Source organism: Sebastes umbrosus, chromosome 16 (assembly GCF_015220745.1).
Source record: "Sebastes umbrosus isolate fSebUmb1 chromosome 16, fSebUmb1.pri, whole genome shotgun sequence".
NCBI classification, from domain to species: domain Eukaryota; kingdom Metazoa; phylum Chordata; class Actinopteri; order Perciformes; family Sebastidae; genus Sebastes; species Sebastes umbrosus.
In genome coordinates, this window is record NC_051284.1 from 11463293 (window position 1) to 11488895 (window position 25603).

Below are 25603 nucleotides of genomic sequence, written 5' to 3' on the forward strand. Positions count from 1 at the left end.
CAGATAACACGGTCTGGCTGGAAACAAAGGGATTTGACCAGTATATTTTTGCTTTAGTAGCTGTTCCACCCTGTCAATGTGACCAGATATTAAAGGGGAACTACACCCATTTTCAAAAATTCATTCATATCATTCCTATGGTCTAAGACAGTCCAAAAATATTAATAAACATGAACAACTCTCTCCCAAATCAAAAAACTAGAGTACTAAAACTCAAACTTGTAATATCTTAGGATAGAAAGTGTGGAACTGCTCCATAGACAATGAATTGAGAGAGATGCCATAGGTGACACTGAGAGCACCCAGGGGAATGTTTTGAGTATATAGGAACATTTTCTGTTTCACAACTGAGAAAACTACTATATAATAAAGCTCATTTGGGTTTAAAAAAAGAAAACAAACATGCTGTGGGTCCATAAAATGTGTCTCCCAGTCATTGTCTAAACAGCAGCTGCAGACTTTATACCCTATGACATCACAAGTTTCAGACTTACTTCTCTAGTTTCTGGCTTTGAGAGAGATGAGCTCATGTTCACAAATATTGATTGAACTTTCCTAGGATATGGAAATAACATATTTTAATTCGTCATTTAGGTGGTGTTCCCCTTTAAAATCTTCAGAAAGCACCAACAACCATTTTCATTGCTGCAAAGATTTGCCCAGTGAAGCTCACTCTCTTTAGCAGACAAGCAAACTATTGCATCGGGTCTTTCGTCCATATTGACAAAGAAGTGGAGAACCTTACCTTGAGCATATCATTTGTGACATTGTTAATATATCTCTATCATAAGTCACGTGTAAAATGGTGACCAAGTCATTTGACTTCGCTGCTTACATTAAAGGTACAGTGTGTAGGATTTTGCAGCATCTAGTGGTGTGGTTGCAGATTGCAACCAACTGAGTACAGCTCACGTTACTGCAGTTTTATAAGTGTGTTGGAGAGCTACAGTTGCCTTCAGGTGACGTAAAAACACGAAATACTCCCTCCAGAGTCAGCGTTTGGTTTGAACAACATGGCGGACTCTGTGACGAGGACCCGCTCCATATGTAGATATAAACGGCTCATTCTAAGGTAACAAAAACAATTATTATTTTCAGGTGATTATATACTAATGAAACATAGTTACGAATATTATATTCCATTACTGCTAATACATCCCCCAAATTGTTACACACTGTTCCTTTAAGACCATCTCCACTTGTGTAGAATTCAGGAAACATTAACTGTCAACCTTGAACGGTGTGGGTAAATGCTATCCCATAAATAAACAACTAGGTGAACCAAATTTAGGTGTGTTTACTCTCTACTGCTTCCACATGTCTAGCCCAACAGTACCCTGGCAGCAGAGTTAACTATCCCCATTGATGCAGAGCACAATTACTGTACCTCAGATTTAGCTCGCTGGCCTTGTTTTCTGCAAACTGGGCCAAAAAGACAGTCTAGCTGCCAAAGTCCTGCAGAGTTTGGCCTCACTCAGCCCTCAGCTCAAGTCAGCAATTGGTGGTTCCTTGGACCACTGTTGGGGCTTTGGGTGGCTGCTGTCACCGGACTTTCCCAGCCAGAGAAAATGGCATAGTTCAGCTGTCACCAAGGGTCAGCGGGGAGAGTTAACTCTCTAGCTTGGGCCAGCCAAAACATCTAGCATTCAGCTTGAGTGGATGAGTTAAATATAGAACTATACTTTTAGCCTCGGTGACTCGGGTCAGAAAGAGTAGAGAGAGACAATGGAGGATGAGTGAAAAGATCTGGCCCTGTGACAAAGGACATCACCGTGACTCTGCCTTTCTCTTCGCTGGGCAGCGACCCCTTTCAACTGCTGAGAGAGAGTAAAATAGTGCCTCCCTACCCCCCCACCCCCCCTTCTGCCTTTTATTCCCACACACTTTTCAACTGACTTCTCGGATAAGAGGATAGGAGGGAAAGAAAATGAGAGGTGTGTTTTCGACCGCTATGCAGAGCAGATCTGGGTAGGCTGTGGGAGTGAAAGAGGGAGGGGGGGGTGAGAGAGAGGGAGAGGGAAGTTACAGCTCTCTACCATTCCCTCTCTGACCTGAGGAACTGAAAGGAAAGAGAGAGAGCTTGAGATGGCTCTTGGCACAACTCAGTAGCCAGGCACAAGCGGACACCACAAGTGGACCAGAGGATATTAGTGGATACTTTACTGCTTTAGTGCCTTTTTTTCTCTAGGATTACCCTTGGTGTGACTCCAAACCTGGGGGCAACACAACAGCAGGTAAGTCTCCTGAGTTCCTCCTAATGAAGGCATTCTTGTTCTCACTGCTTATGTGTGGGAAACAGCCCAAAGACAGCCATGTGCTTCTGGCAAAGTATCAGCTGTTCTGCTTTCAGACTGAAATACAGGAAAAACCTCTCAGGTGCTGCTGCTTAAAGCTGTCATTAATTTATGAAGCTAATAAAGAGCATCGCTTGATAGAAATCCGCTTGAGCTGCGGTTACTCCTCTGCACTGTATGAATGAAACAACTCTTTTCCTGAGGAACATACTTAATTCAGCTCATTTTTCAAATGATATGGATTTTCGACATGTTGCATTAATTACTTGCCCATGAGAAGACAAGGGGCCACTCTTGGTGCTGTTAATGGCAATACAGATTTGGCATTGTGTGCATACAGAAAAGAGAGAGTCATGAATCAAACATATCTCAATGAATTACATCTTATATTGCTGTATGAATAAGACCATTTAGTGTGAAGGCTTTTGTGCCCACAACTTCGCCCAGACAACAGGGGATGATATTGAGAATGTAGGAGAAAGAGATGTAATCCATCTGCACTCGTATAGAAATACACATGCAACCTTTTCACTCAACTTCTCACATTGCACCTACACACCAAATACAGTACACAAACTACTGCCGCCACTGCTTAACATTGCAAAGCGTCTGAGGCCTCCGCGAGCTGCAACAGGATGACATCTTTCATCCCCAATATTTATGGATCGCACTGACGCCAAAAATGAATGCCATTTCATCCGCATGAAGTCATCCGCCTTTCGGAGGAGACACATGACATGGCTCCTGCTATAGCCGCCGTCCATTTGTCAAGGCGCACATGACCTCGCCTCGGCGAACCTGAAAAGAAACTATGAAATGTGTCTCGCTTTCAGCAAGGGAATCTAACGCAGGTGTGGCTAACGCTGCTGTCAAAGATCCTTTCTGTCAGGGGGCTCTGTGCAACCTCTCCCTTCCTCCCACCCTCCCCAGCTGATGTGGCCTCTGTGCACTCAGTGATATCACCACTGACACCAGACAAAGAGAGCCAAGATATTACTCATTAACATTTTTGCGCCCGTTCCAGCTTTATCTAAGCTCATCCTCTCTGGCTCGGCGCATGCCCTGCAAAGTCTGTGGGAGCTCAATCAGCCTAAATGGCCCCTCGCAAAAGACAGATTTGTGAATGTTGACTGGGCAGTTATCGGTCGCAGCTTGTAAATGAATCAGTCTTACTGTAAATCAATAATGTGCTCCCTGTTTGAACTGAAACCAAGCTGGCCAAGCTTGGGTGTTTGCCAAAGCAGCATTGATTTGAGATGCACTAAATGTGTCACTGGCTTACCTCATGACATTACTGTAGCTCTATGTCACTTGGGTGACATAGAGAACTCGAGTGAAAGGTTGTTAAGGACGTACTGTAGTCTAACTGCGAGGTGTAGTGTTAGCTTGTGCATGAGAACGTGAAAAGGAAGGCATTTATTTTGTCGCAACATTTAGCAGTTCCAGTGTTGGAAAGGACGTGTAATTTTGTATTCGCACAAGATGAGAGGTAATGCTGTGTTTCTGCATGAAGCATGTGGCATGTGCAGCATGTTTTCAAAGAATTGCTTGCCACTTAAAGGGGACCTATTACGCTTTTGTGTTTCTTCCCTTTCCTTTAGCGTGTTATATCTTTTTTTGTGCATGTAAAAGGTCTGCAAAGTTACAAAGCAAGTCCACACCAAAGGGAGTTACTGTCCCCCACAGGAACACTGCTCCTGAACTGCCTGAAACGCCTTGATTGAAATCCTGCCTTTACATCCACAATGAGGTGATGTCACCAAGTAACACATTTGCATAATATCTGCCTAACGGTTGGTTTAGCACGCCCTCAAACAAAGCTAGTTAGAGCGGAGCTGGAGCGGAGTCCGAAGAGTTTCATTCGATTGACCAATCGCAACAGAGTGGACCAGCTGACCAATCACAGCAGACTGGGCTTTTTGGAAGCTCAAACAGAGCGTTTCAGACAGGGTGAAAATAATGTTATGAGAAAAATGAAGCATTTTGTTTTTAACATGTAAACATGTTCTAGAAAAAAAACAAAATACAAGTATAAACCGTAAAATGAGCATAAACGGCACAGAAACGGCTTCATACAAAAGGATTGTGTCTTTTAATATTACAAATGCATTGCTTGCATTATGCTACACCATTATGGTTTCCTGCACATTATCAACTCAGTGACCCCATTCCTTCCTGACTGTGCTATGCATGTGTGTTGTATGTGCATGCCTGTGTGTGCATATCAGCAAAATGGTGTGAGGTTGTATGTCTGTGTGCATGAACATAAACACAATATAGTGGGAGGTGGAGCTCATTGCTGCCAGTAGTCGGTGTCTTCCCCGTTACGTCTGGTGGGCCTCAACAACAGCTGTCACTGACACATGCACAGCTCCACTCGTATAAGGGCCTCTAGTCTTGAATTCCAAAAATGCAGTTTAGACACATTTGGACATTTCGCAGAACAGTCGTACTTATAACTCATGTTGCCTTAGTTTAAAAATAAGTCCTTAAACGCCATAGCAACTCAAGATCTTCTCAGGATCATTTGATACGTAGCGTACAAGATGGCAAAATGCACTCGCTATCAGCAGTAAATTGGTTGTTAATTAGTTCTTGACATGTAGTAATATTAGAATGGTGAGATCACTCACTGCACATACAGTAGGAATATCCCGAGTGTTTGCAAATGTTTCTGGTTCATCTAAGCTTAATAGGCTAACTGTTATTTTTCTTTTAGTACATAAATCATGCATTGCATGGTTAGATCTTTCTCAGAGGGAAAAAATAACTTTGGTTTGATGAAAGAAAATTTTTTTTGAGGGGAAGTGGTATCATCATGACTCACTTCCAGTGAACTGTGATGATGACAGCCACACAGAGATCTCATCTGTCTTTGTTTATTTCCTGAAAGCACTGAGATAAGGATGACTGGTCTTAGTGGTTGATTGTCCCTGACTAAATATCACACTGTAATTTCACACGTCTGTTAGTGAGACGAGTTCCCAGCACCCAATGCCATTTTTTTCCACTACTTTATGTTTGTCCCACCTGCAATAATGCATTTCATTGTTTTTATAATAACTATTTTTTCTCTATGAAAAAGGGTAAACAACAGACAAAAGAGCAGAGTCACAATACCAACACAAAACAATACACATGCTCATCTACAAAACTTAAATGGGTGTTGGTGGCGAAGATTTGGAATGGTGCGGTTAACCAAGCTTTACATTATCATTCCAAACACTCCAGAGTGTCATTTGTTTACTAGCGGACAAGAAAGGCTTACTTTAAGGCTTAATCTCCTGGCCTCTAGGGTCCAACGCAAGCTAACAAACACATATTTCAACCTTACAAAGTTCTCAAGGTTGATGTTGAGGTTGATAGACATCAGCAGCAGACGTTACCATTGCACTGGAGTTGTGTTTCTCACCACCTGAGTTTACGTCCAACAGTGGATCTCCTTTTTCCGTTGTTTTGGTCTCCACCACCTCCTAAGACAAAATATCTGGGTCATTAGCTTGCTCGATGTTTGTCTTTCTTTACCAGCATGTTGCTAACTTTGTCTAACATTTGGTGCTGATTTTGATAACAAGACCAAGAGTCTACAGCCAGCTTTGTAGCCGAACTACATCCACACTAATACCTTTTTTTTTTTATGTTTATAGCGTCCATACTACACCGGCATCTTTTAACCCCTTAAAGAAAGACTTTTGAAAATGCTGCTGACCCTGTTTTAGTTTGAAAACTCCGGGATTGCGTTTTAGGACGGGTGGAAACGGAGACTTTTGAAAGCGATGGCGCAAACACATATGTTCAATTCCTGATGGGGTATCATCAGTCACGAAGAGTCCTCCCCTGATTCGTCATGCCCCTATTACCTGACCCTCTTCCGGAAGAAAACAAAGAACATCAACCTTCACTATGAGTAGTTATTTCAACATGGATAACAAATTACAGGCGTTCCTGACCTTGCTGTCTATGCTCGATTCATTGTGTAAAAATGTCAACGTCTCCACTAGCTTACATATCACAGATGTGTTTTATTTTATCCAATTTCATTTCTAGGTCTTGCATGTTCACCAGCAGCAAATTCTTTCAAAGGCAGAATGAGTTGGATTTGTCGGTTGCAGTTTGTTAACACAACATTCACAGTTGACCCCTCCTCCCCGGCTCAAGATGATGATTAAGAGGGATTCTTTTTGTATGAGTCTCTACTTTTTTTTTTTTAGGAAAATTCTTTTCATTCTGCCTTTGACACACAGGAAGTAATAAATTGAAACCTTGGAACGAAAAGTATATAAAAAATAAAATTTAAAAGGCAGTTTGATTGATAATGGTCATCCTTACTGCTAAAATATTTTATTATTATCTCTGCCTCTACCAGCCACTAAGAAGATAGGATTGTGGAGTGTCCATTTAAAAAGATCTTAATATACAGTCAATGTGACATTAAGTTACATGAGCAAGTGACAAAGCTTCTTCGAATCTTTGAACTGCAAATGCAATGAAATGCCTCTAATATACGTGTGTCATCGGCATAACTTTGAGCAATATTTCTTAAACCTGCTGAGTAACCACTATAATACTATAGTATTACTGTATGCTTTAGGAGTGCCATGAAAACAAAGAGGCTGTCCAATCTAAACAATGCATTTCATTGATGAAAACCTCATAATTGGCATCCCAAAAGGCCTAATATTACTTTCTTCTATACAAGGACCCTAAAAACTAGTAGTCAGAAAAACTGATTAATTCTGGGACTCCTGGCCAAGACAGAAAAGTCAATCCATGGAATTCTGATCGTTCAGACGAGACCTCAGACACATGACCAACCCCATGACATTGTACCATATCTGAGACCGCTTCATCCATATGTTGTCTTGCTGTTTCTATTCATAGAACAGTTAGAACTGGATCTCTTCCTTGATCTCCATGCAGTAAAGCTGATATGCCATTGGTCCAGTAGAACCGGGTGCTTGATAAGTCGGTGTCCGTTTACAGACTCTCAATAGACTAAATAAATGCTGTTGCTAGGGATATTAACACTTAGAAATAATGGATGTGTTAATTTTTCCGATCATGTATATTAAACTACAGTAATTATGACGGATGGAGGTGAGTCATGTATTCCAGCAGCTGCACCCATCCATATGCTAAGTGACAGTATATTGTGTGACTGCATACAATATGCATTAAAGTCTCCCATGCACAGCATGTGTACATAATGTATGACCCAATTTAGAGCATGTTTCAGCTTGTAAAGATTTGCTATCACATGAGTTGATAAAAGTAAATCAAAGTGAATATTTAACAAACTGCCACCAGCACAACTATCATAAATATCTTATTTTATAAGTGACTGATTCAGGAACTATACCTGTGCTGAGCAAGTAAGCCATGAATGTGAGAAATGATATGTAGAGGAGTACCAACATTCCTCTCAGTTGGCTCATTAGTGAACTGCTGAAGCTCCAGTAGGCTCCAGTGAGAGGATCAGGTTATTGTGACATCAGGAGAATACTACAAGATGAAACCCACCACCTATGCTGACATTTTGCTCCAGTATGGCGTGCCAGTGTTTGAGTTATTGTCGCTCTGAGGTATTAATAGAAGCCATCATTACACTAAGACAAGCTGTAAATGCTTGGGTTTTGTCCATGGAGGCTCTTTAGATAGCGGTATTGCTATCTGAGCAGAAAAAGCCTCTCATCCTTCTCTGCCTAAAGCGTCTTTATTTTCCTACAACACGGCTGTTAAGTAAAATCTGACCCCAGGGGTCAGTGGTCGTCTATGGCTGATACACGCTGTCCATCAAAATCCCAGAACAGACTACAGCTTTGTACGCTTGCAGGGAAAATAGGTGCTCACAAAAACTTTCATTATCAGACGGATTGACTCGTAGCTTCGAATCTCATCATCCACAGCTACAGTTTTGATTGAAATTCCTATACCTTGGCGGGCCGATATGTTTTTCTTGTCAGGACGGAAGAGCTTCTCGAGCACACTGCATTTTATCAGTGTCCTCTGACAGAACAAGTTGCCAAACGCTTGCATGCAAAGAACATTTCCCACTCCTTATTTAGTCACATTGGGTTTGTGGTGTGAATGTATCAAACTCACTGAAGTCATTTTTTCCTATAACATGTTGCATTATTTGCAGCTGCTTTCCTCATCCCTCATCTCTGGCAAATGAATTTGGCTACGAGTCAGACTTCTATCGCCAGACCTCTCCCCCTCCTCACTTTTACTCTCTATGTGAATATCACATACGAGCATAATGTTTAATTGCCAGTATTATAGCCTGATATTTCAGGAGATAAAGTGTATAAAAAGACGAGTAACATAATATAGGTGTTACTGTTGTAGGGCTTGGAATAGGGTTACCAGACCCCATCATGCGGACATGCATCACATGAAGGGTTTTAATTCAACCTACATGCACAAAATTAACACTCACCCATATTTTTTATAATTAAAGTGGCAGTAGGCAGAATGTTTTTGACATCATTGGGCAAAAATTCCATGATAACCTTTCAGCATATTCAAGTGTGGGAAAGTTTGCTCCGGCTGGTGGGCGGTGCTTGGTATTTCCTCAACTGATCTCAACATGGCTGCCGGGTCACAAACGTTCTCATTTTACAGCTGAACAGTACACTACAAGATGTTTCTGAAAACATATTATACGAGAAATAGGCATTACAGTAACAGAATATTGATTCATATTTGATCAGCGCTGCCTAGTTTCACCGTTTGATCGGAGTTTGCGAGTGATTGACAGCTGCTCAGAGACGGCAAGGCTCCAGCTCGGCTTTGATTGGTTGTTTTCCTCCGGTCTGTGAAACCTTGCAGATGTCATTAGGAGCATGATTTTTTTTCTCATGTACTACTGTCAGGATATAGTGACCATTTTATAAGAATAACTTTTTTAATCATAATTGCTCCATTTCTACCCACTGCTGCTTTAAAGCATAGCAAATATATTTTTAATGAATCAATTAATCACTTGAAATGTCAAAAAGTTAGTGATAAATGTCTATCAAAAGCTATGAAAACCCAAGGTGACAGCTTCAAATGTCTGGTTTTGTCCAACCAACAGTCCACAACCCAAAGATATTCAACGTTTTGGCATAATTAAACAACTGAAACATTTCATTGATTTTCAAACGGTTGCTGACTAATCTTGTATTAATTGACTAATTAACTCATTGTTTCAATTCTTAATCAAGGTTCATCACTGATAATGTGAAGTTAATTTGACGTGTGTTACAGCCTATACTCCCAATGTGGCGGCTACTAAAGAGCACCGTATTCTTGTATGAAATACTTGGAGTAAATGGAACTTCAGACCAAAGATAAAGGTCATAGTGAACATCAGTGGTATTCACTAACTTGCTGACCACTGACAACATTTTATAGCCTCTTTTTTTACTGTGGAACGGAGGCATGTGTTCTGTTTAGGCCTATAAATACTCATATATGTGACAGCTGGACTTGCCCAAACCATGGGATAGATTTGGGATCCAGCTTTAAATTTAGGCTCAGGCCTTGACTGGGGCCTCGCTGGCTATCATCCCACCCTTTCATATTAGAAGACACTATGGAATTGGATTCCTGGCAATCAGTAACACTGTGCCGATAGTTTAGATGTAATGAATGTGTGTGGGCATTGTGGCGGATCGGCACAGACCTCAGAGTAAAGACCTATTGTCTGCCAGCTCTCCTTTATTCTCCAAAGAGACAACTGGGAATGTTGCATGTCAGACTGGAACGCAGGACACGTGCCTTTGGAATCTCCATTTGTTGCTCCGGAGAATTCACTACAATCAGGACTGCAGTGACCGGTCAAGGTGGATCCGACAGTGAAGACATCGTATGGATGACAAAGGCTTGTCATCAATAGGGCCTGTGAAGTTATAGTGATTACTATCTCCTACAGCTGTCGAGGAGATGTTTTGTATGAAGCGCATGTGTAACTTCGGAAAGTTAGACTTGAGTACTTTTAATGAAACTTAAAGCTGTTAAAATCCATATTTTTATATTATCAATGGATAAAATGTGTATTGTGAAAGATGTTGTAGAGAATTATCAACCAGCTCTACAGCTTCAATCAGTTTTACGGAGCATTTTAGCGTCTTTCAGCTGATTGTTTTGGTTTTAGAGCCCACAACTTTACTGGCTTGATTCACCCTCGCCACTCTTGTCGGTGTTGCTTCCGAGTGAAAAAGCTCTGAAAACCAAGTGTGAGCTAAGCGAACTACACAGCACCAGCAACGTCAGACAGGCAAAGTTAGCAGCCCATACATTTAGTGGAGCAGCTAAAGAGGCAGATATTTCCTTTGGAGTTGGTTGAGACCAAACCAGAGTTAAAAGGCGAGTATATTAGGCTTAGATTCATCGGCTGGACATTATCCGGACTCCAAATCAATGCTTATGTTGCTCCATGTCTGCTCAATAATGTAGGTAAAAAGGCAATTGGTTCTAACACAAAAAACAAATCAATTAAGGCAGATTTTAGTAATGTGTTAGAGGTTAGGATGTAGTCCAGTCACCACAGGAAACCCAACATTAACAGAAATGTGTTTATTACTATTTGTCACAGATCTCTGCAATAAATCAAAAACAATATTTGTGTGTTGATGTTGGTCGTTTGAGGAAGACAAAGTAATTTGCATATTTTTGCAAGATTTTTGTGGAAATCCTCTTCACTTTATGACCTTTAATACATTCATATTGGTCAGTTTAATACATTTGTATTTTATTTATTTATTTTATTTAACCTTTATTTAACCAGGGAAGTCAATTAAGGACAAATTCTTATTTACAATGGTGGCTTGGCAAAAGGCAAAGCCTCTTAAGGGAAGGGGGTACGGGGTAAAAAGATAAAAAAAGGTAAAAAGCATCAAGCAATTACATAAAAGAAATGCAGACAGGCACACAATCAACAGACAGAATTGCTATTTAATAATAACTGTTTACATACAAGTTTAGCTCTCAGCTATAACTGCACACACACACTCTCTCTCTCTCCTGCTTGCCCTGTTGAACTCCGGTGACACCGCAAAACGAAGCGAGCTGTTACAGTAGCTTCTCTGGATTTTCATGGCATCAGCCCAGAAATTAAAAATAAACCTGCTCTAACTCAGTGTCAACCATTTTGTCGCCGGTACTCAGGAACTCTGCCCGAGTAATTTACAGTAGTGCACATGTCTCTGTGTTTCATCACTCTCGTGCCCCAGCGGTGCCAGTTCTAATGCCCTCCACCACTGGGCATTTCACTGCTCATAACTTTCTGGCACTGCTTGAATGGTGGGATGAACACTGTAAGCGCTCGCGTACGCTGCTGTGCTACGACATTAGACTCAATGATAGTGAGGCCACAGCTGAAACTAATAGTTATGGACAGGAAAGAAGGCACTGTAATGAATCTCCAGTTAAGAACCAGCTCTCATTGCAGCCAAAGTGCACTCACTGAACTCCCACAACTAAGATAAGGGATGTTCTTAATGTGTTGGTTTGAACTGAGAGATGCATTCGCTGTTATCTTGCGCGCAACCCTCTCATGTGCTCTGGTCTTTTTCCTGGAAACAGAAGAGATTGGTTTCAAGCATCATTAGAATTCACTCTAGTCTGAACTTTGCTGACCACTTACAGAAGCAGATAAACATTTTTCCTGATGTGAACCGAACCTTTGATAGACTCACTTTCAAACCATTCAACGTTGCGTATAGAAAGTCAAATTCCTCTTCTATAACAGCACATTCACTTTTATCACCTTGTTTTAATCTAGTTAGACTCATGCAAATGCTTATTTGGGAGGTATTGTGTGCGTACATATATTGCAACATGTATATATATTCAGTGTGCATGCACAGTTGGTGTGTTTTGTGTATGCTATTGCATGCAATCCTGTGCTTAAGAGAGAATGACATTTTGGCGAGCTCGCTCAGGATGTCTCAACGCATGATTCAGAGGTCAGGGTGCTATGACATCACCACCATGGGTTCTACAGCGGGGATTTTGGAGGCCGGGGGGGGTTTCTGTTTGTAATTAAAAAGCAATGTTGATGTCATATCTGAAATCAATCATAAAGTGCACTTGCTCAATGTCCCGAGGCTGTTGTTAGAGAGCTTTAACACACACACGCGTGCACACACAAACATATAAAACACATTCACAAGGCAAACACACCTCTATCCTAATGACCTCCAAGGCGTCTTTGACCATTTATTGCAGTGATTCCCAACCAGGGGTATACTTGTTCAGCTAATTAAAAACGTATCCACACATTTGTGTTAAGGAGGAAAAATACCCTTACCAAAATGAAGTTTATTCAAGTGTGCTATTCGTCTACTCCTTTTGAACTTAAAATAAGAGAGTATACTTTCAATTTACTTTTTATGTACTTATTAGAGATATACGTAAATATTCTTGGCTCATACTGACAAGTATACTTAAAAGTATATTTGGTTTATAGGCCTACTTACTTAATCCGTTGATCAAGATATACGTAAGAAAAGTAGAATTAAGTATTCTTGCCTTATAGGCCTACAGAAAGGAATACTTGGCTTGTAGTTGTGGTTACTTTTTGATAGTGTAGTCTATTAAAGTGTGTGAGAGTTTGTAAAAAGATGTTTTTGATATGAATTTACTTCAACTCATCAAGTTTTGGGATTATCCGTTCACCGTAGAGGCACAAATCATCAAGTCAGATATAGCAAAAGGAGCAAGTCTCTTTATGTAGTACATAAATCATTGGCTAAGTACTTAAGTTTAAGGTATACAAAGTATACTTTCATTAACTAAAAAGCAGAGATACTCACAAGTACTCTTTTGCAAGTCCAATGTCAAGTTTCAAGTCTTTAAACAAGCAAATGACTACATTAACTGGTATGATGTTGATCTTTCGTGAATTAATTGTCACAATAACCAGTAGCTGCCAGCAATGATGAGCCAGCTAAAGATTTTGTTAAAAGTAACGGATAACAAAAGGCTAATAGTTGAAACAGGTATAGCTAAAAGTAGTGGTTAAATGGTTGAAATAGTTAACTAAAAGTAAGTCTGTTATACATAGCGACAGTCTGCTATAAAGAAATAACAGTCCGTAGAACGCCGTGATTGACCAATCAGAATCAAGTATTCAGCAAAGCCGTGTAATTATGTTAAATAACATCCAATTAAAGATCATTTCAAATGAACACATTTGGAAGATAAGAACTCCTGACAGGGCTGTGGAGCTATCAGACAAAAAAAGGTTGGGAACCACTGACATAGCGCAGCACAGTACAAGCAAACAATACATGTATGTACTAACTCCTCAATGTTATTCTCCTATAGCTCACTGTATGTTTAAGTAATCAAACACGCTACAGGCCACCTCAACGTGACTTGTGTCGTTACAAATGATTAATGTAGCAAAAATTAAATTTAGAGTCTGTCACCAACAGATTTATTTTCGCGACCTGGACAAAACGTTTGACTCAGACTTTTAATGTCAGCAGAGAAGGTTAAGACACCCAGGAGTGCCACAAATGTGTTTCCAGACCATCAACACTCAGCAGGAGATACACAAGCCTTGTGAGAGAACGGGGACGTGTCAGGAATGCAACACACAAACACACACACAGTGCTGGGTCAATGTGGATATTTATCCACATATTTATTTTATGTTACATATAGGCATCCAGTTGTAATCCTGTGTATATGTACAGTATGTTTGTGTTTGTGTGAGTGCACATGTCATTGGATGAACGTGAGCGAGTAGTCAAGGCCAAAGTCATAAAACACACTTTAAATTGTGACCATACATCAACACCATCTGTAGTATGACAGTAGACAGATGTCCAGAGGACAACCTTCAATTGAAACTAGGTGGTAAAGTGGTATAACAAGACATTAATGGCATGAAAGAGAAAGTAACATACTGTAACGAGATTAATTGTGCAAAAACACAAGAATGGTACTCTTTGCTTTAAAAAAATAAATGGTGTTTCCTCTGTTCTTGGTGCAGGTAGAAGATGAGGTCCAAAAGCAGCGGGGTGGAGAGCCCGGCCAATGGGGTGCTTGGGGTTCCACAGGGTGACCCTGACATCAGCCAAGAACCGGAAGTGAAGAGCCTGAAGGCCAAAGTTCAGCAGAAGGAGGGTGAGGATAACTTGGTGATCTCTGACAAAGAGAAGCTACTCTGTGATTCCCCCGAGGACGGAGAAAAAAGAGCGGATATCATGGATCTGTCCAGCAAGGATATGCTGAAACTGCTGGGGATCATGGAAGGAGAAGTTCAGGTGGGTTGGCTGTTCTCTTTGACCTTTGACCTGTTGTATTAAGTAGGGTACAGTATGTGCAATAATGAGGGAAAGAAAACATACCTGTGAAAGGCATTGTGACTGAAACACAAGGCCAGTTTGAATGGAAAGTGCACATGCTTCCATTGCGTTGAGTTTGACTGCAATTTTATGCGCAATAGCTCTATCTTGTGGTTGAAAATGGCAGTTTGGCAACACATCATTTCTCACATTTGCATGTCTGGGACAAAGAGTCTCTTCAAACAGGTGTCCAGATGGAGTGAATACACACTCTTCCAACTCAAGTCACATAATGCTGTATCATTTGTATATCTTTATATTTCTGTGTGATTTCAGGCCAGAGAAGATGTTATCTGCATGCTAAAGTCCAAACAGACAGTCCCAGAGGACCTTGAATCACGTTATGGATCTGCGGCCCCCGGTTCGGCCCTCACGGCACTGCAGAGGGACGGCTTCATCACTGGCAGTGAGCAGCACGACCACAGTGTTTACCAAAAGCCTATGGCTGAGGTGAGTGAGTCACAGCAGTTATATGTTGAAAATCGGCTGTTTAAATATTTAGTTGGTCATCAATTTCATGTGACATTCCTCAAAACCTTGCAGGAGATTATTGGCATGTTTAAAATAAATATAAAGTTTAGTTTTTATGTGTTCATGGTTCTCCTGGCATGTGTTTGTGTATTTCCCTGTGTGGCTGTGATTGTGCATCTTTTGCTCTTTCTCAGCTGGAGCGTCTGCAGGAGAAGCACAAGGAGACGTACCGGAGGATGCTGGGTCAGTTGCTGCTTGCTGAAAAGTGCCACCGCCGTACCGTCCACGAGCTGGACACAGAGAAACGCAAACACGTGGACTACATGAACAAGAGCGACGACTTCACCAACCTTCTGGAGCAGGAGAGAGAGAGGTGAGGAGGAGAGGAAGGAGGGAGCCGGGGCCACACCTTTAACACAGGAAATGAATTCCTAAAAACTAACTTACTGGTCAACTACATTTCTGTGGAGTAATGTCCAGTTACTTGAATTATCATTTGGTAACTACAATAAATGACATGACAAGGTCATCAAACTAACCCTTTATTGGATGAATATTAGTCTACTGGTTGGTCCACAATGATATTCCTGATGTAAATTTGTAAAGTTACACCTTCCAAATAACTTTTTGGCTGCTTTCTTCCTGCACAATATTTCAAATATTATTTTTCTAAATTAGAAGAACACAAACAAATGTCTATTAGTGAGCGAAATAAAAAACTGAAGCAAAAATAGAAAAGCTTTAACCCTTCACCAAAATGCATGTGTACACACTAAAATACATATTTTTGTCCACAGCATTTGTGTAACACAGTTCAATACACATTAAAATACAGAAAAATAGCAGCTTTTGTAATACTGACATTCTTTTTCATCATGAATTTAACTTTGATATGGAGGGGAAAGAAGATGACATTGATTTTATACTGTATAGGTGGTACCATAAGGAAATATTTGATGTCAGTATCTACTAAAACAAGCAGTATTGCATGTGGAGAATTCGCCAGCAAAATAAACCGGAGAAAAAAGTGGATGGAGTGATGGTGAAAGGGAAACAGGTTGATGAGGAGTATAGAGTGGCAAAAGAGAGAGAACATGACAACACGGCTTATAAAATCAGCGTGGAACATATAAAGCATGAGAGGTGAGAGAATCCAGGGTGAAAAGAGCGGCGAAGGAATGCGTGGACATCTGAGAATGTGTGAAAGATGGCCTCATCAGCCAAGTGAATAACGAGGGAGAGGAAGAGGAGATGAGAAGGGGGGCGGGGAGGATTGCGACTACTAAAGTGATAACCCTCACATACCTCCGTTTGCTGTGGGAAAGAGGGAGGTCAGGGGTGGAGAGGGGAGGAGACAGGGTGGAGGAAGAGGAGGAAAAACAAGTGAAGGAATAAAGGACTTTGACAGGGGCAAATCTCCCATGACATCATCCGTGGAATGAAGTCGTCACTGAGGTTGCGACCTGGTCAAGAGAAGACAAGGGATTGAGAGAGAAAGAGGGACATACATGCTCTCCAACACTGGAGAGGTGATGATTGTATCACACGTGTGTGTGTCGAGGGCCCCACAGTGAGTGTGAGGATGTGCTCTGAATGCGTATGAGAGAAGAGGCCCTACTAATTAAAATATTTCCAGATGAAAGAGTTTGATTGGCTGTTGGGGGATGTATTCTGTCTGTCCATTCTCACACCCTATAACCCTGAGAGATGGGGATGCATTCATTTACTGTACATGTAAGTTAATATGTGGTGTGCTATAGTAGTTTGCCAACAGGCACGATAGCAGGACTGAGGGGAAGTAAGAGAGAGAGAGAGAGCATCTGGCGTACTGTATATATAGTCAGTCATCTGTAGAGCAGACTAGAGACCACTTATAAATGCTGCATTTCATGAACTGTCAAAACTTCAAACGGCGGAGGCGCTGACTACCTCTCTTCCTCGAGCTTTTACTGCATGACACAGGAAACAGACCACGGAGGTTAAATCACACTCATGACAGCTGAGCTGCCACCACACGCCGAAAGAGAGGGTGGGGAAATGAACAGCAGACGTTTAGCTTATAGCTACTCCTTTGGCTGGTTTCATGAGACAGGGGAAGAAGAAGAGGGTAGACATGATTCAAAACATTTCAATGAAGACTTTGTTCTTGATTGTAAATCAGTGTGCACACACGCCTAAATTAAGTCATCTAGAGTGAAGTTGGGTGTTTTATGATTTCAATATGTGTGCAACTTGCACAATTTGGGTTTGTAAGGTTCAATACATATGGTCTGTTGACTGACATTCAACTGAACTTGACTCCAAAATATATCTAACCTGAAGCTAAATATATGCATGAATGAGCACAGAGGTAGAGCAGAGATAAAATCAGGAGATTTTCACTTTGATGTACAGGCAAATATTGTGCATTTGACCATCTGAACAAAAGTCATTTTGACAGTGCAGGTGAGCCTTTAATATAGTGAATAGAATAGTCTACACCATGCTAGTGGCTCTGCTGACTTCCATGAACTGAAAACACACTGTGAAAAGGTTAAAGCTCTAAGACGGAAACACAAACAACTCCCAGACGTTGACAATGTTGTGGTAGCGACCATAATTCACTAAATGAACGTCATGCTCTATTGAAGAAGACTTGAAACTAGCGATTGAGACCATAAACTCATGTTTACAATGTTTACTGAGGTAATAAATTAAGTGAGAAGTAAGGTCATTTTCTCATAGAGTCGCCCCCTGCTGGCTATTAGAAAAAATACAAGTTTAAGACACTTCCACATTGGCTTGCCCACTGATCTGGACCAAAATAGTACACTAATCGACCGACTGACATTGTCATCCCTAGAGCCAAGCTGCTTACATGGCTAATAAAAAAAAAAAAAAACATTGAATGTAACATAATCAAGACCTTTAAACATTGGAAACAGTAAGCCAAGGCTTCAGTTTGAAGCATATGGAACAAATCACAAGTGAACTACCACTTAACTTTCACTTGATCCTTGCTTTGCATGCAATGACCTCCTTCTTATGCCAGGTAGTTTCCAACAGGTTCCTTGGCTCATGCCCACGTCGTCCTCAGTCACCTCACAGAAAGGGTCAAAGGGATGAGCTCTGCTAGGTCTTGATCTGTCAGCAGCTGCAGCGCCCAGTCTTCTATCTGTTGCCGTAGAAGGACACAAAATGGACATAGGATTCACGGATGAGCTGGCACCAATACGCAAAACACAGACAAGCTCATACTGTGTGAAAACAGATTAAAAAATGCACAAAAACATTATTTCTTTGTACGAATATAGCGCAAACGCCTACACAGAAGCACATATCTCCCATGTCAGGTATCTGTTTTGACATTCAATCTCTCAGGTGAGAAGTGTGTCATCATCTCGTCTCTATCGATGTGATCTCCTCCCACCGTCTGGGTTAGAGTGAAGAGAGAAAAGTCAAAGGTCTTGTGCCAAACACCTGCAGGAATGCAGAGTGTGGGCACAGGAGTTTCTGACTGGTGGCGATCAGCCATTAACACCCTCTGAGACGAGAAAGCAATTTATATGTCAAGAAGTTAAAATATTTAAGTGGCGTGGCGGTATGTGCAATGATTAACGGAAGAAATCGCCCACATGTGAAGTCACGCACACACGATGAAAATGCAGACCTGAGACTGAAAACTAAAATGTTTGTTTTCTTGTCATTTTAAAACCTTTGCGACAAAGACTTCACATTATTCCACCCTGTGTCAGCAGATCGTGTGTGTGTAGACCTATTGTGGTAAATAGCTTGCTTCTGATTTCTCTCTTTTAACACCCCATTAGTCTTGTGTACTGTACACTATCACGGCCGCTCTTGTTTAACGCTTAGTGCTTTTTCTCTGTCAAGAGAGGTCATTACTGTACAACACAGTGTTTTGACAGCTTTTTGGCAGTTCATGTCTGCTTCAATCCTCGGCCTCCTGACACAGGGGGGCTGCAGTGCCTCTGAGCAAATTCCCCAGGAAACATGGGATGAGATGTTGCTCCATGATGAAAAAACATGTTCTCTCGTGGATGTTGGCTTATGGATTGCACCTGTGGAATGAGTTTTTATTTCTTACACGCACATTTTAGTTGCTTAAAAAGTTGAAACCCTCATTCAAAGAACTTTGTTAAACCTATAATGCACTTGAAGGATTGGATAGACTGTATACAGCCAATTTAGTCCACTGACCACTGGAGCCAAATACCTATGACATCATGACTTTGACCTTTGCGTGGAAGTAATTTTAGTGTGCCAATTTCTAGGGTATCAGTGACTGTTTAAGTATGAATGTTAAGAGCTGCACTCTGAGATCTGGATGGCTCCTTCGTACAGTAGCCAGACCCACTGATCCCACTTGGCAATGGAGGCTGCTGGTAACATGAATCAATGTAGATGTTTACTGTCACTTACAAAACTGACAATCAACATTTAGAGTTTCAAATTCAATTCATTCAGAGATGTCGGGTTGTGAAAAACCGTGGTTCATTATAAGATTAACTGTACGGTTCCATGCAAAAGTCAAGGCATAGCACTTCATAAACCTATTGTCATGGTTACATATCCTCCCAGATCCTCTTCACCTCAAGGGAGACATCCAACTTGGCCATATCTGCTTTCCTCATCACATGTAGACTTTGCAAGGAACCCAGTTCAAGTCCAGTTTCCCCCTCGAGTGGAACTACAGCAGACGTTCCTCTCCTGTACCGGTGAGATTAGAGCTTCCGGTCTGCAGAGGCAATATCCTCTGCGCTTTAGGAAATGGAAATATAATTTAATTTGCACCAAACTTGTACTGAGCTTGATTTTGTCTGAGAAAAATGTTAATATTTCTTCATTCTTTATAATAAATTTCTTAACTTTATGGTATATTCTTCCCCTCAAACATGCCATGTTTTATGAAAGCATGAAAATTAGGGGGGAGTTTTGCAAAACACTCCTCCTGTGGGTCCAAGGGTCCCACCCCCTTCACAGTGTCCCAAGCAGAGCAGCACACACACTCTCTTACACACATCACTGCCTTATATGGATGAGGTGACATCACTCACTAGAAGTCCGGTGGTGCTCCACTGTATTTATTCACCTTTCATTGTCCCGATAACATGCCAGGAATGTGACGGTGGAGGATCTGTGGAAAAGGAGGCCCCCAGTTGCTACTTCTTATGCGTTCTCAGTGGATTTTGTAGAATGGCAGAAATGTATATATGCTGGCTGTAGATCATCCATAGTGGGTAAGTTTTAAATGGGGTTTGTTGTAAAGTTTCTGAGGTGTTGTGACTGCATCCACAATAGTGGATATTGAACATTTAGGGCTGTTGATGCACAACCTTCTTTGTTGTGCTGGTGCCTACATTAATTTGGTTTATTTTGCAATGCAAAAACTGTCCCTGTGAGTGTAAAGGGAGAAGATGCAGCTTTGCATTCAATCTGCTTTGCATGTATTTTGTTGGAGCCGGGAGATGAGAATGGGCATGAGCAGCATAGAAAGAAGCTGAGAGAAAAGAAGACCACTTGGTGAGGGGGTGTTAGTTAAACTTTCACTAGCAAGTTTGTGTTCTTAGTCTCTATCCCAACAACAGGGATGGAAATAGCAGGAATGTTTGGGAGTTGTAGTGTTAATCTTTGCAAGTTTTCCCTTTTGACCTTATTGCTTGCTCTGCATAGTAGCATTGTATGTATGATCTTTCTTTTATTGCACAATATACTGTGTATTATGGTCAGTTGTTCTATCAAATTCTGTGAGTGTTGGACTCAAATATAACATTTTGTTATATCTGTGAATGATAGTTTGAATATGTTTAATGCAAAAAATGGGATATGTTTTGGGTGTGTGTGTTTTGAGTTTATAATTTCCATAAAGACAAAGCATTTTGACACTCAAACAAGTCTTATAAAATGTCTGTAAAGAATCGGGATTATCACTCTCTATCATCGAAACATTAACTGGGATAAAACATTGCATCCTGGAATACAAGTTATTCATATTCCATGACACGATGGCAAACACAGACACAATTAGTGGCTTGGAAATCAATACAACACCAAACTAATGCCTTGCCTTTGTTTTTTCCCTTCACGTTTTAGACTGAAGAGGTTGCTTGAGAACGAGAAGGCCTACCAGGTAAAAAAGGAAAAGGAGCACTCTAAACGTCTGGCCAAGGTGCGGGAGGAGCTGGTCAAACTGAAGTCCTTTGCGCTGATGCTGGTCACTGAGCGCCAGCAGCACCTGGAGCAAATGGACCAACAGAGCCAGCGGGCCAAGGAACTCAGCCAGCAGCTCCAGCAGTGGGAGCAGTCACTGAGTGAAGCCAAGGAGCGTGCTCAAGAGGATGGCCACAGGGTGCTGAACCTGGAGGCTGAGCTTAAAGAGAAATCTGCCAAGCTCACCCAACAACATGAGGAAATGAGCGCCAAGCTGGCCAGTCAGGAGATCCACAACCGTCAACTTAATGCCAATCTTTTAGGGCTTACGCATAAAGTGGAGGAGCTAGAGGAGAGCAACAGGGCCTTGAGGAAATCTGAGGAGGAGCTGCAGGAACTGAGGGAAACGATCAGCAAAGGGGAGTCCGGCAACTCCAACTTGATCACCGAGTTGGAGAACTTGCGGAAACGGGTGCTGGAGATGGAGGGAAAGGATGAGGAGATTACTAAGACGGAACATCAGTGCAAGGAGCTCAGAAAGAGGCTACAGGAGGAGAATAGCAAGAGCAAAGACCTCAGGTTGGAAGTGGAGAAGCTCCAGAAAAGAATGATGGAGTTAGAGAAACTTGAGGGCGCCTTCAGCGTGAGCAAGGCCGAGTGTGCACAGTTACACACCGCTCTAGAGACAGAGCAGGGGCTCACCAAAGAGCTCTCAGATGAAGTCGTAGCTCTCAGGATCCGTATGAAAGAGGTAGAGTCTTCTGAGCTGAAGTTAGAGAAGTCCGAGCTGAGCCTTAAGGATGACTTGAGTAAGCTGAAATCATTGACTGTTGCTTTGATGGAAGAAAGAAAGACCCTGATGGAAAGAATGAAGTCAGACGAGAAGAAAAAAGAGGATTTGAGTAAGATGGTCACAGTTGAGCAGGGTAAAGTTATGGAGGTGACTGAGAAACTGATAGAGGAAAGCAAAAAGATCTTGAAGTTGAAATCAGAGATGGAAACCAAAGTAGAGACTCTAACCATAGAAAAGGGGGAGCTTAGCACTAAGTTAGCTTATGAAAGCGATAAAACTAAGGATCTTAGTTCTACGGTCAGTCAAATGAAAAAGAGGTTAGATGGGTTTGAGCAAGCAGAAAAGCTGTTGGTGAAGAATTCAGTGAAATGTGAACTGGGAAGAATGTCTGATCCTGTCAAAAGAGAAGACAACAAAGTTAAGGAGCTAACATTTGAAATTGAACGCTTGAAAAATCGTCTCAAACAACTTGAAGTAGTTGAGGGAGATTTGATCAAGACGGAGGATCAGTACGACATGTTGGAGAAAAGGTTCATGACGGAACAAGACAAAGCCAACATTCTTTCCCAACAGGTGGAGGAAATGAGGGGTCAGATAGCACGAAACAAAGCAATCGAGAAAGGAGAGGAGGAAAGCCAGGAAGTAGACCTACGACACCGATGCAAGAGAGAGGAGGTCAAAACCAGGGAACTGCAGGCGGACGTTGTAGCCCTCAAGGAGAAGATCCATGAACTGATGCACAAGGAAGATCAACTTTCTCAACTCCAAGTGGATTACTCTGTCCTGCAGCAGAGATTCTTGGAAGAGGAGGAGAGAGCCAAGAACATGGGCACTGAAGTTTTCCATCTCACCAAAGAGTTGGAGATAGCAAAGCGTCACAGTCGAGCATTGAGGCCCAGTTTGAATGGGAGGAGAATGGTGGACGTTGCCGTGACATCCACTGGAGTACAGACAGAGGCATCGTCCAGTGGGCCAGCAGAGGAGGATACCCCAGCTGTGTTCATCAGGAAGTCTGTTCAAGAAGAGAATCACATCATGAACAACCTCAGACAGAAGTGCCTGAAGAAGCCAACAGAAAAGAGTGGTGTTGAGCGTTGCCCTTCATCTAGCAGCGACCTGGGTGTGAAGAAATCATGGATTCCCTGGATGAGGAAAAAGGACAACACCCCTCAAGAGGCCAATGTGGGGAAGCATTTGCACATTAATGGAAGTCACATGCCTTCTGAACTGACCGTGACCCAAAAGCAAGGACAGTTACACATCCGCGTAACACCAGACCACCAAAACAACATGGCCACTCTTGAGATCAGCAGTCCCACTGCTGAGGACGCTTTCTCTAGCTCGGCTCCCCTCAGCCCTAACCCATCTCAACCTAAATCCAGAATCACAATCATTCCCACCTACTCTGCTCCAACCCACAAGAGAAAGTCCATCATTGGACCTCATGGCCCTGAAAGAGCCAAGTCTCCAGTCACCATCACAACGATATCCAGAGCCAAGTCTCCAGAGAGCAGCCGAGCCCTCTCCCCTGCCTCAGGAAGGCCCATGTCCCCTGTCTCTATTACGACAGTGAGCACTGCTATAGTGCCTGAAGCATCTTCCTCCCCAGAGCCCCAGGAGATGACCATGGGCCGAGCTGTGTTCAAGGTTACCCCCGAGAAGCAGATGGTCCCAATGCCTATACGTAAGGGCCACACCAGCGCTAGCATCATCACCACCACTGACGATAACAAGATCCACATTCATCTAGGCAACAGCATGTCCCCAAAGATGGTAGTCAGGCCGGTGACAGAGAGCAAAGAAATGACCTTATCAACTGGGACAGTTTTACGCTCCCCCCGTCAAATCACCACCACGACTACCAGGACCACACAGAGCAAAGTGATGAGCACTATCACTATATCCCCTGTTACATCCGCCACTTCCAGACCCACACAAAGCATGGTAAGTTTTGTTTAGTTTGTCCATTCTTTGAGATACCTGCCCAACAGCAATTTACTGTAGATAATCCACAGATATTACCACTAATGGCTTTTTCCAACAGAACGCAGTTTGCGCTGCGCTCGACGCTGGATTCAGCGCTTTGCTCAGCGTAGCAAAAAGCCGTTGTTGTGCAAGCCATTGAAAATAATGGGTTTCAGAGCGCAGTGGTGCCGTCACCCAGTTCTGTGTGAAAGGCCCTTTACAGTTAATTTGAAGTACTTGCTACCAAAGTAGATTTGGTAAAAAGTAGTAGAGCTGAAAATCCATTAACTTCCATCATAGTGACTCTGAAGCACCTCTGAACACGTTATATCTCGTTTGTTGTTTTATCCTTACGATTTGCTCTTCTACTGTAGGGTATGTATAGGACTACATTGACTACAACCCCCCTGTAAAACGTATAAATTGTCATTTTTGCACATTTTTTTGTACAGATTAAACAGACAACATGTGTTAATGTGTTATATCTAGTTTTAGAGGTGATTGTAAGATTTCATTACCTTCAAACAGAGCCAGGTTAGCTGTTTCAACCTGTTTCCAGTCTGTGTGCTAAACTAAACTAACCAGCTGTGAGCTGTAGGCTTATATTTCACATAGGTAAATTAGAGAAGTATTGATTTTCTTGTGTAACTCTCAGACAGGAAGTGAATAAGCTTATTTCCCAAAATGTCAAATGTCAAACTATTTCGTTAAGATACATAAAGTCTTCATATCATGTGATGTTTCATAGGGTAACTCTGTTCACTAATAGCTTCATTTCTAGAAATGGGAGATGAAGTAACACTGTTGGTGTTTCAGTGGACCTTATAAATATGCTCTTTGTGGATCAGATAGCGTGACAGAAATGCTCCTATGGTCAGGCCTCAGAACAGCAGAGCTAGCCTAATGATGTGGCATTTTGCCACTCTGCTACAGTCATGCTGTAATTTATAGTTGTTACACAGTGTTTACATTCACAAACAGCCGTGCAGGGCTCAGTGCCCTCTGGCTGACACAAAACAGTCTTGCACCAGTAACAACACACTGAAACCATAGCCTGGACACAGTGCTCACCCACTTGGATTGTAGTGAAAGAATGAATAAATATTTACATTTTTCATTCGCACAGTTCCTACAGCGCATAATGATCAGTTTACACTGTTTAGAAATTCAGAATTCCCTTTTTTCCTGTAATGGGGTTTACCTCTTTTCCATTATTTACTCTTTATGTTCCCCTCCAGTGCTCTCCTGTCTTTATTCTCCTGCCTGAGAAACTGTACTCTCTCTCTCTATTGTCAACAGAGTGGGCACGATGCCCAGCCACCTCGCACAGGGCTGACCCGCATCCCAATGTCCAAGAGCCTGAAGACGGGGAAGGCCGTGCTGGGATCTCTGGGGATCTCGGGCGGAGTGAAGCTGGAGTCACGAACTGAGAGTCAGTCTATGAGGATAGAAGTTAAAAAATCGACTGTGAATAGCAATACTTTACAAAACGGAGGAAAGGGCTGATTGACATAATAGTACCAAGAAAATACTCTAGATATGGTGCTTCAAAAAAGCTCTGATGTCCCTATACAACTCAGCTAGACATT

General features: G+C 41.9%; 1 protein-coding gene across 2 annotated transcripts; it reads left to right on the forward strand.

Annotated features, from left to right (window-relative positions):
• The first annotated feature begins 2006 nt into the window (after window positions 1–2006).
• Window positions 2007–25548, forward strand: LOC119474267 (filamin-A-interacting protein 1-like). 2 transcript variants are annotated; one of them, XM_037746155.1, is made up of 6 exons: window positions 2007–2234; window positions 14284–14557; window positions 14915–15088; window positions 15304–15482; window positions 21200–23993; window positions 25314–25548. In XM_037746155.1, exons 2-6 carry the CDS (start codon window positions 14291–14293, stop codon window positions 25518–25520), a joined length of 3621 nt encoding a protein of 1206 aa, XP_037602083.1. In that variant the 5' UTR covers window positions 2007–2234; window positions 14284–14290; the 3' UTR covers window positions 25521–25548. The 2 variants fall into 2 exon arrangements, with proteins under 2 accessions (XP_037602083.1, XP_037602084.1); XM_037746156.1 differs by lacking the exon at window positions 2007–2234 and adding an exon at window positions 3664–3783.
• The last annotated feature ends 55 nt before the right edge of the window (window positions 25549–25603 follow it).

Coding starts and splice junctions, on each gene's coding strand:
- LOC119474267 (XM_037746155.1), top strand. CDS start 14,291: ATGAGGTCCAAAAGCAGCGGGGTGGAGAGCCCGGCCAATGGGGTGCTT. Junction 14,558..14,914: donor TCATGGAAGGAGAAGTTCAG/GTGGGTTGGCTG, acceptor GTGTGATTTCAG/GCCAGAGAAGATGTTATCTG. Junction 15,483..21,199: donor CTGGAGCAGGAGAGAGAGAG/GTGAGGAGGAGA, acceptor TTCACGTTTTAG/ACTGAAGAGGTTGCTTGAGA.